This window comes from Equus asinus, chromosome 17 (genome assembly GCF_041296235.1).
Source record: "Equus asinus isolate D_3611 breed Donkey chromosome 17, EquAss-T2T_v2, whole genome shotgun sequence".
Lineage (NCBI taxonomy): Eukaryota > Metazoa > Chordata > Mammalia > Perissodactyla > Equidae > Equus > Equus asinus.
This window is the reverse complement of record NC_091806.1, coordinates 11133458-11145823: the sequence shown is the minus strand read 5'-3', so window position 1 is coordinate 11145823 and position 12366 is coordinate 11133458. Positions and strand designations below refer to the sequence as shown.

General features: G+C 40.2%; 1 protein-coding gene across 28 annotated transcripts in view; it reads left to right on the top strand.

Annotated features, from left to right (window-relative positions):
- Positions 1-12366, top strand: part of PHF21A (PHD finger protein 21A) — a 173007-nt gene that overhangs the window by 39943 nt on the left and 120698 nt on the right. For 27 of the 28 annotated variants that reach the window (XM_044750240.2, XM_044750244.2, XM_044750231.2 and 24 more), the window contains one exon: positions 1913-1978. The exons of the other annotated variant lie outside the window; for it this stretch is intronic. In XM_044750240.2, coding sequence (XP_044606175.1) covers positions 1913-1978 — 66 coding nt within the window. The remainder of the gene's footprint in view (positions 1-1912; positions 1979-12366) is intronic. 28 annotated transcript variants of the gene reach the window in all.

Here is a 12366-nt window from a genome sequence, read left to right as displayed (position 1 = left end):
TTAATCCCACTATGTTCAGGGTAACAATTCTAGAATAATCTTTTAAAAGCCTTTAAAAAATTTTTATTTTTGAAGCAGCCTTTAAAAAGGATTTAAAAGTACTTTATATAAAAATCCAGCAAATGTTACCTTTTTTAAAATCCTCATAGGAATTTTTGACTTCGGCATTTTACTCTTACTCCCTGAAGAGAAATCTTCCTAAAAAATGATCTTGTCTTAGATGATTATATTTATTGCTCAGGCAGTGTCTCTTGTAGTTCTTAGGCAGCGGGTCTTAGGTATGGAGAGCAGTTATCAGACTCTTTCAGGATTTCTCCCTTGCATTTGTTTACTCATAATCTGTTCACAGAACACCTAGACCCATCGGTGGGCACTCAGATATATGTATATTTTTCAGCTTGTTAAACATACCATACATACCTTATTGTAAAGTTAAGTAAATTCTTAGATTGAAGAATAGTACTGAGGCAGATTGATGTTTGGAAGTGGGAAATAATCACTTCTACACATTTAGCACCGAGTGCCCTAACTGTTGTGTTTTAATGCAATCCATTGATTCTGAGAGCTGACGTTGATAGCCCACATTTAGCTCTGGTTTGACAGTCCAACTTCTTTGAGAAGCATCTCCATTTTTATTTATTTTAATATATTGTAATTTAAATTAGATTTAAGAAACCACGAAGCAGTAGACCTTAGATTCTCTTCTGTTTAATATGGTGACCTACATTATCGGCAACTGAAATATTATTAGAAAACTTCAGCATTTCTAATATAGCTGGTGGTCATGTAGGAGAGCAGTCTTAACTGGAAGAATCTGAGGGGGTAGTAAGTTGTTGGACAATTTTATGGGTGATCTCATTAGAGAGGCCTTATATCAAATACACTTATAAAAAAGACCGCTTGGGGGCCGGCCTGCTGGCGTAGCGGTTAGGTTCACGCCCTCTGCTTGGTGGCCTGGGGTTTGCCGATTCAGAACCCCAGTGCAGACCTATGCAGCGCTTACCGAGCCATGCTGTTAAAATAGAGGAAGATAGGCACAGATGTTATTTCAGGGCCAATCTTCTTAAAAAAAAAAAAAAAAAAAAAGACCACATGAATTAAACATGAGAGGGAAAGACGTATGCCCAACGCTGGCAGAAGACCAGATAGGGTGAATTGAAAGAACTGCACGTGAAATGATGAAGAGAAAGTGGTCTCTCACTGGGGTGGGTTCACTGCCAGTAGGCTGCCCTACTACATTAAGCATTTGAAACTTCAATTTGGATCTTTTTCCCACTTGAGTAAAAGGCAAGCGTGCTCAGTGTATCTCATCTAAAATAGTCTTCTTTTTTGATTGCTAGAATTTTAGAACTGAGAAAATGCCCTGGTCGGCAGTGTGTTAATTTGGGTGATGTGGTGTTAAGGCAGTCACAGCACTGACAGCTTTTCAGATCTGGGCTAAAACAACAAATGGACTCTCCTAAGTAAGGGAGAGGGCAAGGAGAGAAAAACCTCTTGTCTTTGTTGATCAAGCCAACAAACATGCATTGTGTGCATACTTCGAACTTCAGTTTTTCTGCTTTTGTCTGATCAGTGGAGCTTTAGGTTTTTTGTCAACTAACATTTTCTGTAAAGAATAATATTTTAGTAGAAAAGAGTACTATTACCGTGCAAGATGCTAAACTCTGAAACTTCTTGTGATTTCCAACAATTGCAAAGAGCTGCCCGTGGTCTGGTGTTAGGAGCCCACGTTTAGGATCTGTGCGCGTTGGGTGGTGATAATGTGACTGCAGCTTAATGCATGACGAATTTGATTGGCCAAACGCATAAGGTTGCTTCAGCGTTTGTAATACAGTATGCATAAAGTCTTCTTGCTACTATTTTGTTAACAAATGAAATATCTTTCTCACAGATATTTTTTCTTTCCAATCAGAATGCTGATTTAAAGAAACAGCTTCATGAACTCCAAGCCAAAATCACAGCTTTGAGTGAGAAACAGGTAGGGGAAAGGGGGGAGGGCGTATTTTTAACATTGTGTTCTAAAGATATGCCTGCTCGAGGCTTCTAGGAGAACTGCTATTTTTCCTCATGTGTGAAAATCAGTGTGGGCAGCCAGACTCAGTTTTAAATTTGTTTGAGCTCTGTTTATCTATTTTTATTTTTGGTTGAAATCAGTCTGTAGAGTATCCCGTGGGTATATGTTACTGGCAGATAATCTGGAAGCACTGTGGCAGGCTGCTGCTGACTCTGTTAGTTAAACTCTGTAGTTCACCCATAGGGGACGGGAAAGAGGAGGGGAGTGGGGGTATGTGACAGAGAGTCTTGCGGCCGCTAGATGTGCCTTGTGCCCTGGTTTAAAGGCTTGAGCTGGCGTCTACCTTGCCGTGGAGAGAATGGATGTAAATAGATTGCTATAAATGTAGGTCTCCCGTTCTGATGGGTGTCGTACCCTTATGTTAATCTTTATTAGATATTGACCTACTACTCTGTGGGAAAACTTCGGTGGAAACTTGCGAGATTTATTCTATATAGGGCAAGAGAAGAGCATCTTGCTTTTTCCCCGAGGACATCTGGACAGTGTTCTTTGGAGTTTCTGTATAATGACCTCCACTTCACCAACTCAGGCAGCTCCTGCCACCAGGTGGAGTGTGACCATTGATGGAGCTATAAGTAAATGTCTGTGGTAATCTGACAAAGCGTTTGTTTTCTCGTTCCTTCCCCATCACTCTCCCCTCTGGTTAAAAGGAAGTTGTTTTCTATCTTGGGGTGAGTAAATGTGTGAACCAAAAGGAGAAGGTGATTTACAATTGATAGTTCAGGCTAGTGACGTCTTATTGAAGATTTTTGTCTAAATGGTTCTCGATAATTGATTTTTATGTTCCTTTTTAAACTTTTATTTAGCGAAATAATAGCAATGAGAATAATTTATTCCTGGTGACTTCTGATTGTGTTTGTATTGCATTTTCATTTAACTAAGGGGAGAAATAAATTTTGAGAACTATGTGGAATAGATACGAGTCGTTAATGTTTCAGAATAGAATCTTTTCCAAGCTGAGTGCACAACTGCTACCCCCCTCATGTTCTTATGCTTCTCTGTTCCCCCATCTTGTCTTCTCCAGAGACAGGAGGTGTTTCAGATCCGGGAATCACCAAATTAAGATTGGGAGGAGGGGGCATGGTGGAGACAAATTTGTAAGGAAAAATATAAACAGAGTTTGTTAGCATGTATTTGGCTCTGAAAGTGATTCAGTTCTCTAAAGTCAAAATAATGTGCGTTAAAGCGTTCTAGCTTTAGAGTTCTTTTAGCTGAGCCTCCTTATAGTTTCAGGGTTAGTTTGACAAGATGCCAATGAATGAGTCACTTTTGCTGAAAAATTCACGTGTTCCAGCAGGGAAAGGAGGTGAGAACTGATTAGTGGAGTTAGGGGGTGGGGGTTGCTGTCCCAGCGTTGAGGCAACCTAACACTCCATTTGGGGAAAATGGGGCAATTTAAAAAAAATTTGTTTGTTTGAAATTTTTCTGAGGACTAACGTAAAGATTTAGTTTATTTCTGTAACTTTTTATTTAATGTTTTTCTACTAAGGACCTCACTTAAGAGAACATTGCAGCCATTTGTGTTCAGTCAGACATTTCATCAAGTGGTAAGCTCCATCATGTGAACTGAGTTTGGATTTTAGAAACAAGAATTTTAAAAAAATGGGTCTAGCATCAGGAAAACCTTAGGTGTACAAAGTAAAGAGAACTAGAGTCAGAAACTGAATGTAATCTTGCAATTGAGTTTACCTAACTTAAAACCACCTTTTTGATAGAACAGAAAATTGATCATTTTTAGGTAGGATGGTACTGAAGGAAGCACTTTATAGAAAGTTCAGAAGGTGGTCCTTCCTCAGACTAATTTCCAGCGTGAAATATTGATGCCTACTTTAAAATAGTTTTATTTTAGAACAGAGTCCTGATGCTGAGTGCCCAGCTGTTTGTTTTTACTTCGCAAAGGATCCGCTTAGCCGCTGGCGAAACTTAGTTTAATAACTAAAATCTGAATTACCTTACTTACATGACTAATATTTTAATTTAACATTAATTTTCCTGGTTGTGAGGAAAATTTTAAATACAGAAAAGTGTAAGGAATGTCATTTTCCAGAATTAACAATTATTAACCCTTTGTCATTATTTGTTTCCACTCTTCTTCCATATGCATTTTTCTGTAACCTTTTTTTCTATACCCACTTGAAGACTGAATTATACAAGTAATAGATGCATACGTTCTCTTATTTCGCTTTATTGGAAAAACGTTGCCGATAGTCCTTAACTCTTACAGCGGGCACTCATCGGTCCTGTTCTTATTGCTGCCTCGATCTTTGATGCGTGTTCGGTTCCTTCAAGACTCATTAGGAAATGGTGCTCCATTTGGGAAAACATGGTCTTTAGTCAGCTTCCTTCATGGCTAGAACTCAGTGACTTTCACTGAATTCTTGGTTAGAAGGTTCCGGTGCCTTCAAACGGTAACTTGAGATCTCTGCGTAGGAATTCTCCGAGGCCGGTTCCGAAGTCGGCTCCTGCACCTGCTCGCCTTTCACTTGAGGTTGACAGTTTTAACTCAGGAAATCCCCAGACTTGATTGGCTGAATAAGTTATGTGTTACGTAGCCATTAAAAACCTTGGTTTCAAAAATATTTTAATGAAATAGGAACGTGCTCGTGATAAAATAGTGAAAAAGCACATGCGGCTTGATTTGCATTACTACCCCATTTTTGTGTGTGCTGTGGGTATAGATGTGTGTAGGCGTGTAAATGGATATGAAAACAGTGTCAGTATAAAATATTGTTGGCAGGTGATGAAGTTACAGGTAGTTTATTTTTTAGTCTCTTATGTTTATTTGCTAAATTCTTCACAATATATACGTTTCCCTTTTATAATCAGAAATAATCAAGAAACATCATTTAAACAAATTTTGAACACCAAACGGTTGTCTGTCCCAGGGATAGTTAACATTTACAAAGCTAAGGATATTCTCCTCATGGTGTATGAGCCACTCTAACCTGAGAATCCGACTGTTTTAAAAACTAGCAATGCTGCAGTGTGGACGCAGCTATTAATTTCTTTAAGCAGGTTCATTCTCCTTCTGCACCCCTCCTCCCTCATTTTTGACGTGCGCGTGTGGTGTTTTGCTTGTCGGAATAGAGATTCTGATATTGGAGGCAACACACTTAGTTGCTTTGGTGCTCTGCTTTCATTTTACTTCATTATAGAAGCAATCTTAACATCCCAGAGTTTGTTGCTCGTGCCTGTGGTGAGTCAGGCTGAAGCCAGAGTAGTTGCGTCTTTGGTTTCCCCTGTCTTGAACAGTTTGCCACCCCGCCTCCCTTCACCTGGCGCTCTCCTGGCAGCTTAAATGTTACTTCCCCAGAGGACCTAGCCCTGAAACCCCTTCCTCCTGTCAAAATCAACTGTATCCATTATAATCTCTCATTGAATCTTTTGTTTTCCTTTATAGCTATACTATTTAGGAGTAGGTTCAGCTGTGAATGGCTGAAAACTCCAAATACAAATGGCTTGAACAGGGTAGAATTTTATTTCTCTCTCCTGTAAAAGCTCTGTAGGGGTAGCGGGGCTGGTGACAGTGGTTCCAGCGTCAGGGAACCCAGGCTCCTCCTGTTCTGTGGCTCTGCCGTTCTCAGCGTGAAGCTTCCACATCATAGTCCAAAATAGCTGCTCCATCTGGTAAGAAGGGGGGAAGCAACGAAGAGCGAGCCCTATATTTGTACGGATGTTTACTGGAAGTTGCTTGCCCCACTTCCAGTCAGATCCCGTTGGTTAGAACTTAGTCTCGTGCCCCAACCAGGGGCAAGGAAGGCTGGTAAGTGTAGTCTATTCCAGGTGGCCATGGCAGATAAAATGCAGGGACTCTGGTGCTGAGTAAAGAAGGGGAAAATCAATACTGGGGATAATTACCAATTTCTGCCACGATAGCTTATCACAATTTATATTTATGTATATGTGATTATTATTTTTTTAATATCTGTCTTCCTCACTAGACTGTTAGTTTCAGGAAGTCAGGGAAGATGACTTATTGTCTTATTTACGTCTTTCTTCTGAGTATTTAGTATAATATTTAGCATAAAACTATGTAGCATGGAAAAGCATTTGTATTTCTTAAATGAATTATTTTATTTATTTTTAAAGATTTTATTTTTTTCCTTTTTCTCCCCAAAGCCCCCTGGTACATAGTTGTATATTCTTCGTTGTGGGTCCTTCTAGTTGTGGCATGTGGGACGCTGCCTCAGCGTGGTTTGATGAGCAGTGCCATGTCCGCGCCCAGGATTCGAACCAACGAAACACTGGGCCGCCTGCAGCGGAGCGCGCGAACTTAACCATTTGGCCACGGGGCCAGCCCCTTAAATGAATTATTTTATCCACCTGATCTTTTTCTCTCCTTATAGAGAATTTTTTTTAAGCAATCCGTCTTGCTTTTTATACTTTTAAAATGTAAACATTATGAACATCTTCTTACGTTGTTGAGTGTTTAAAAACGTGATTTTTGGTAGCATCAAATATTGAGTGGTCTGGCTAGATTATAGTTTAACTGTCCCTCTATTGTTTAATGACAGGATGTTTCCAGTTTTTTGCTATTATAAATATTCCTATAATAAACACCATTGTATGTGAATCCATTTCTCTCTCATTGCCGTGGGATGAATCCATGGGTGTGAGGTTACTGGGTGTGTTGGTCAGATGTTGCCGTAACAGTTCTGCATAACAAACCAGTGTTTGATTGAGTGGCTTACAACACTCAGCGTTTACTTTCACGTTAGGCTTATGTATCACCTGGGGTCCTCCTGATCCTGGCTGGGCTTGGCCAGGCTCATGGGCTTCAGTTTGTGGGTTCGCTGGCCCTGCCTCCAGGCTGGCGGCTGGGTTAGATCCACTCTCAATGTGTTCATCCCGAGGCCTCGCCTGGTGATGTGGCAGCTCCCTGGGGCATGCTCATTTCTTGGTTTATCACCAGAAAGCAAGAAGCAAGCCAAACTACGAAAACACATTTTAAGCCTCTGCTGGCATCAGGTCCTTAAACAGCTCATTAGTCAAAACAAGTCCTGTGGCCAGGCCTTGCAAAATTACATGACAAGGGGTGTGGATGTATAATTTTATAAGAGAGAGAATATAAAGAATTGAGAGCAATAATCCATCTACCACACTGGTCAACAGGTATAAAAAAACTTTCATTATATTAAAAATAAAAAACTTTTACCATTTTTTCCAAATAACCTCCAGAAAAGGCTGTGTCAGATGAACAGCAGACAGGAGCGCACCTAGTCTTTCCCGGGAGACACCCTGGGGGGCAGGCAGCACTTTGCTGATTTGGAACATGGATGACTGTGTATCTGATGCTTCTCTGAAGGTGTGTTTTTCATGCCGTTTGTCCATGGTACAAATATTCCATGGGATTATCTTTTGGTTTTAAGTTTTGTTTTTCTCCCAACCTTTCTCCTATTTTTATTCCTTTTTAGAGAGATAGACCCCTTCATAGTCTTTGGTCTTTGCTGCTGGTTTGCTTTTCTGACTGTTTAAAAATTATAGTCTCTCTTCCTTACAGATTGCTTAACATAACACAAGATGAAGTACTTTTCTGAGTTTAATAAATACTTGCCGTTTATGGAACCATTCTCATTTTAGATGTGAACATATTTTAGTCAAATGGATTCTGAAGCCTTTGGGAGAGAAGTTTCTGTTCCTGCCATAACTAATTATGTTTCTGATGCAGAGAACAACATACTTTAAGCTAAGTAGGTGACTTGAACAGTAGACTGGATGTGGGGGGGACCCTGGAAGTTTGATTCTGTTCCTGGCTCTGTAACAGACTTGTTGATAGATTCTGAGTTCTTAAATAATTTAATGTGTCTGTTTCCTTATTTATGGAATGTTTGGATAATGCCTTTTAGGAGTTAATGAACCTACCTGTTGCATGCACTGAATATTTTTGGCGGTAAGTTCTATTTCAATGGAAAAAGTTGGCTTTAGTTGTGGTGGTGAACTTCGTCTCACGTGTAACACCTTCACCTTACATGTGAAGTACCACTTTTTTAAGGAGCTGAGAACATTTCACATTTAGCTCAGCCATGAGTACATCATAATACATAAACTGAAACATGGACTATTTGTGACTTAGCCGTGATTGTATAATTAATCAGTATCAGATTCAAGACTAGAATGCACATCACTGCACTCTTCATTCAGTTTTATTTAATAAATTATATCCTTAAATCACTCTGTAGACCTTTATCTATCAAATATTTTGTAAAATAGGACGTTAGGCACAATAATTACATTGCCTGTAGGCTTCATTGCCTTGGAGTCAAGTACGTAGATTAGTTCTTGTAGTCCAGTAATGGCAACCTGACACGTGACTCTCCAGCCTCTAGACCAGTAACCATAGATTGTTGCTGTCTCTCATTCACAACCAAACTAGTGTGATTGGCACATCACATTGGAATTTAGAATTATTTTCTTAGAGATCCTTGAGTTATGATGGTTATCTGACCTCATCTCAAAAGCTTAGGCGTCCCCTGGGATTTAGTCTAGTTCAGCCCTCTGGTGTGATGTTTATGTGAAACCATTGATTCAGTTGTTTATTGAGTTGACTGCCTCTTGTGTGCACAGAACATGAGCTCCTTCTCCTTTGTGTGACGTATAGGAAATGTAGTATTTCAGATTTCTCCTCGTGAAATCCTTTTGGCTTATATTCAGCCAAGATGAGATGAATGAAGGGCTCAGAAATACTGGCCAAGAACATGAAAATTCTGAAGATTGAGAGGTTGTACGCCTGTGATATGACTGTGGTTCCCAGTCCTACCTTATCTCCTGTTTTTTTAACCTTTTTTCTTGGACTACAGTTGTCTCTGTTGCCAGTAGTTGTGCCTAACTGGTCAGAGATCTGATTATCTCTCTAAGATAGAGAAGCTTGATGAAGTAACTCATACTTTAATAATGCCATGCCGTGTTATCGTAGGACATTTGACCTGAGTATGGTGGAGGAAATCAAGTCAGTTGGTGACTTGTACCAAATGTAGTAATCTTCTTCCTTGGTAGGTTGGAACAATCTTCTTCTCAGTTCATCCTCATCGTTTATTTTTGATTCTGGCAAGTGCAATGACTTTTTAAATTCACTTGGAAATTCTTAACCCTCGTCATCAGGTGTTACATGTCTTGACACTGGGCTCCTGGAGTCTAGCGTATTTTGTTTCCTCTTTGTTCATCTCTTATGTAGTGAAGAGCAGTTGCTTCAAGCGATGAAAATCTGGTCAAAGCCCAAGTTGTGGAAGTTTGTTCAAGCCCTGTGTTTGGGGACTCTCCGCTTTGCCTCTTTGGAGAACATTAATCTCATTTTTGGCTGGTAGGCGGTGTGCACAGCAAATGCTTAATCGGGCCCTAGCCACCTCCCCACTACATCAGTAAATTAATTTGTGCTTTTAGGTCATCTATTCCTTCCAATTTAATCTGTGTTTTTTCAAATTTATTTATCATTCTAAGATTCTGACTCATCTGTTTATTCCACATACATTTATTGAGAGTTTTCTATGGTGAAAGCCACGGTACTGGCCCCTGGCAGATGCAGACGATGAAAGTCCTACTGTTACCCTGTAACTGGTCCTCACCGGCAGGGTGTTCAAGCTCATCAGCACTGACACCGTTAGCAGCCCATCCTCGATGGCTCGTCTTGCGTTCTTTCCTGGCATACATGCCCATGAGTTACCTGATGTCACCTTTATTTACTGGGCTCCCTCAAGACTCTCTGCCTTTGCATATGCTGTTCTCTATAGCTGGTATTCTCTTTCCTCTTTGCCTGGCAAATTCCTGCTCATGCTTTGAAGACCGAGTTCGAGCAAAGATCCTCTAGAAAGATCTCCTTGACTTCTTTCCACTCTCCAGGCTGTTAGACACCCCTCTTCAGTGTACCCATGGTCTTGTGCCTCTCTCTCTTACTTGTACTCATTGCATTGTGTTGTAATTATTTGTAAGCCCCTCGAGGACAGGGAGTGTGTCTTGCTCATGTTTGTACCCCTGAAGCCTGTCATGGTAGATATGTTTCAAGTGTTTTTGAAGGTATTAATTCATTATGCTTTCAAGAAGCTTGTGGTCTCGTACGTGGCCAAGGATATCCATACTAAGGCATTTACCATTAAAAGAAGATTCCCATTCAAATAGTTCAATTCCCTTTTGTAGGGGGAAGATATTCTCAATATTGTTTCCTACTTGAATGTTTTAAGAACGTTCAGTAACGTTATTAACTCTGTTCCATTTTAGAGCAGCTTTATCTTAGTTTCAGAAAAGGAAAACTTTTATAAAGTGAAGTAATAGAAACTAGTGAATGAGTCTGGGCCAGCCATCTGGAAACCTGCTGCATCTGGAAACAGTCTCCGCTGTGGCGTTGCTCCATCGCTGAGCTCCTTCTGTCGTACCTTCTCTGAGTCCTCTTCAGGCGGCTTCTCCTGACCTTATAAAACAGGCTTACATGTCTTGTATCCTTTTAAACAACAAAATTCCTTCCTTTGTTTCTTAATTTCTTTCTGCCGTTGCCAAATCTCTCTTTGTCCCTTCATTATTAAACTTCTTAAAAGCTTAATCTCTGTGATGTTACTTTTTCCTTACCTTCTAGTCCTTGATCAGCCCCGCTGCCATCAGTGACCATCTTCATTCTGCGCTGGTGGACTCACTGAAACTTCTAGTAACAGAACTGCCAAATTTAAAGAACGTTCTTCAGACTTCATCTTCCTTGAACTAACTGTAGCATTTCGTATTAATGACCATTTCTCTCTTAACGTTTTCTTCTTCAAAGAACTTTCCTCGTTCCTTCCTAGTTTTCCTTTTACGTTTTGGAATGCACCTACTCAGCTTCTTGCTCAGGCAATTCTTCCTCAGCCTGCCCTTTAAAATGAATATCCTGTGGTGGTCTGTCCTTGTCTTCCTTTTCATCTTGCTCTCTTTTTCACCTGTGGGTGACATCCTGCCTTCAACCACCACTGAACGCCACTCAACTCTGAATCTTTATTTCCTCTTCACTCTCTCTTAGGCTCCAGACAGATGAGCGTTTTCAGCTTTTTCCTCCTGGATGTACCTAAGCTCCAGATTTTCCAAACAGCGCCCTAAATCGCTCCCACCTCAAATTCTACTGTTTTCTGTTTTTGGTTAATGAGACCCCATTCATCCCGTCACCAACCGGAAACCTGGAAACCATCATGGACTTTTTCTCTCTCTGGATCGCTCATCCGTGATTACAAAGTCCTGTTTATTCAGGCTCCTCAGTATTGCCCATACCCTCCTACACTCTTTCTGTGGCATTGCCTTGCATCTAGTCCCTATCTCTTATGATCCAACCTTTCCCCTATTATCAGGATGATCTAAAATACAACCCTTGTTTGTTGTTTTTCTGCTTGAGATCCTTCAGTAGCTCCCCTTCCCTGATATTCTAGGAAAAAATCTAGACTCCTTACCATGGCTCAGAAAACCCCTCGTATCTCACCTGTGCCCACCTCTCCACTGAACTTGTACGTATCTTGTCCTCCACCCTTGTCACATACTGACATTTTCTTGGTTATGCTCTATTGTTTCTTCAACCTGGCATAGTCTTTCTGATCTTCTTAGCTTAGTGCAAACCTAGGGTCATCGTCTACCGTTTGACCCAGCAGGCTCCTTCACAGGACAGTATAGTACAGAAAGGGCCACACAAGAAAACTGAGAACAACTGCGAAGAAATCAGGGTGCATTAGTAAGCAATACGTAAGAGTTAGCTATATATGCATGTTTTGAGGTGCTTAACTGAGTGGAAAGGTGAATGGAAGGTGAAAAAAAGAAAATCGTAAAACAGGTATAGAATCTGGCTAATTATTTAAGATATAAGATGTTAAAAAAGCACATTCGTCTGTAGTCATTCATGGTCATTTATGCCTGAAGATGCATGGGGAGAAGTCCAGATTACTTAGAATTATTCACATGGAGCTTTTAGCAGTGATCACCTCTAAGAAGTGGGATTCAAGAGAGGGGACCTAGGAAGCTGGCACTTTTAACTTTATATATTCTTTTATTATTGGAATTTATTTTTTATAAGGATCATATATTAATTTTTAAAACTATTAAAGTATAAGTACAGAAAACTACACACATACATGTATTTATTTATATGTGTGTACATATGGCTCAAATGTATTTTTACGAACTGAAACACCTGGGTGACTAGCACCCGTGTCAGTACAGCTGTTTGTCTCATCACTGCAGAAACCCCTTTCTGCTTTCTTCAGTTTGCTACCCCTGCCCCACCAGAGAAACTACTATTGTGACTTTGAACAGCAGAGATTAGTTTTGCTTATATATGAAATCAAATAGTATGTCCT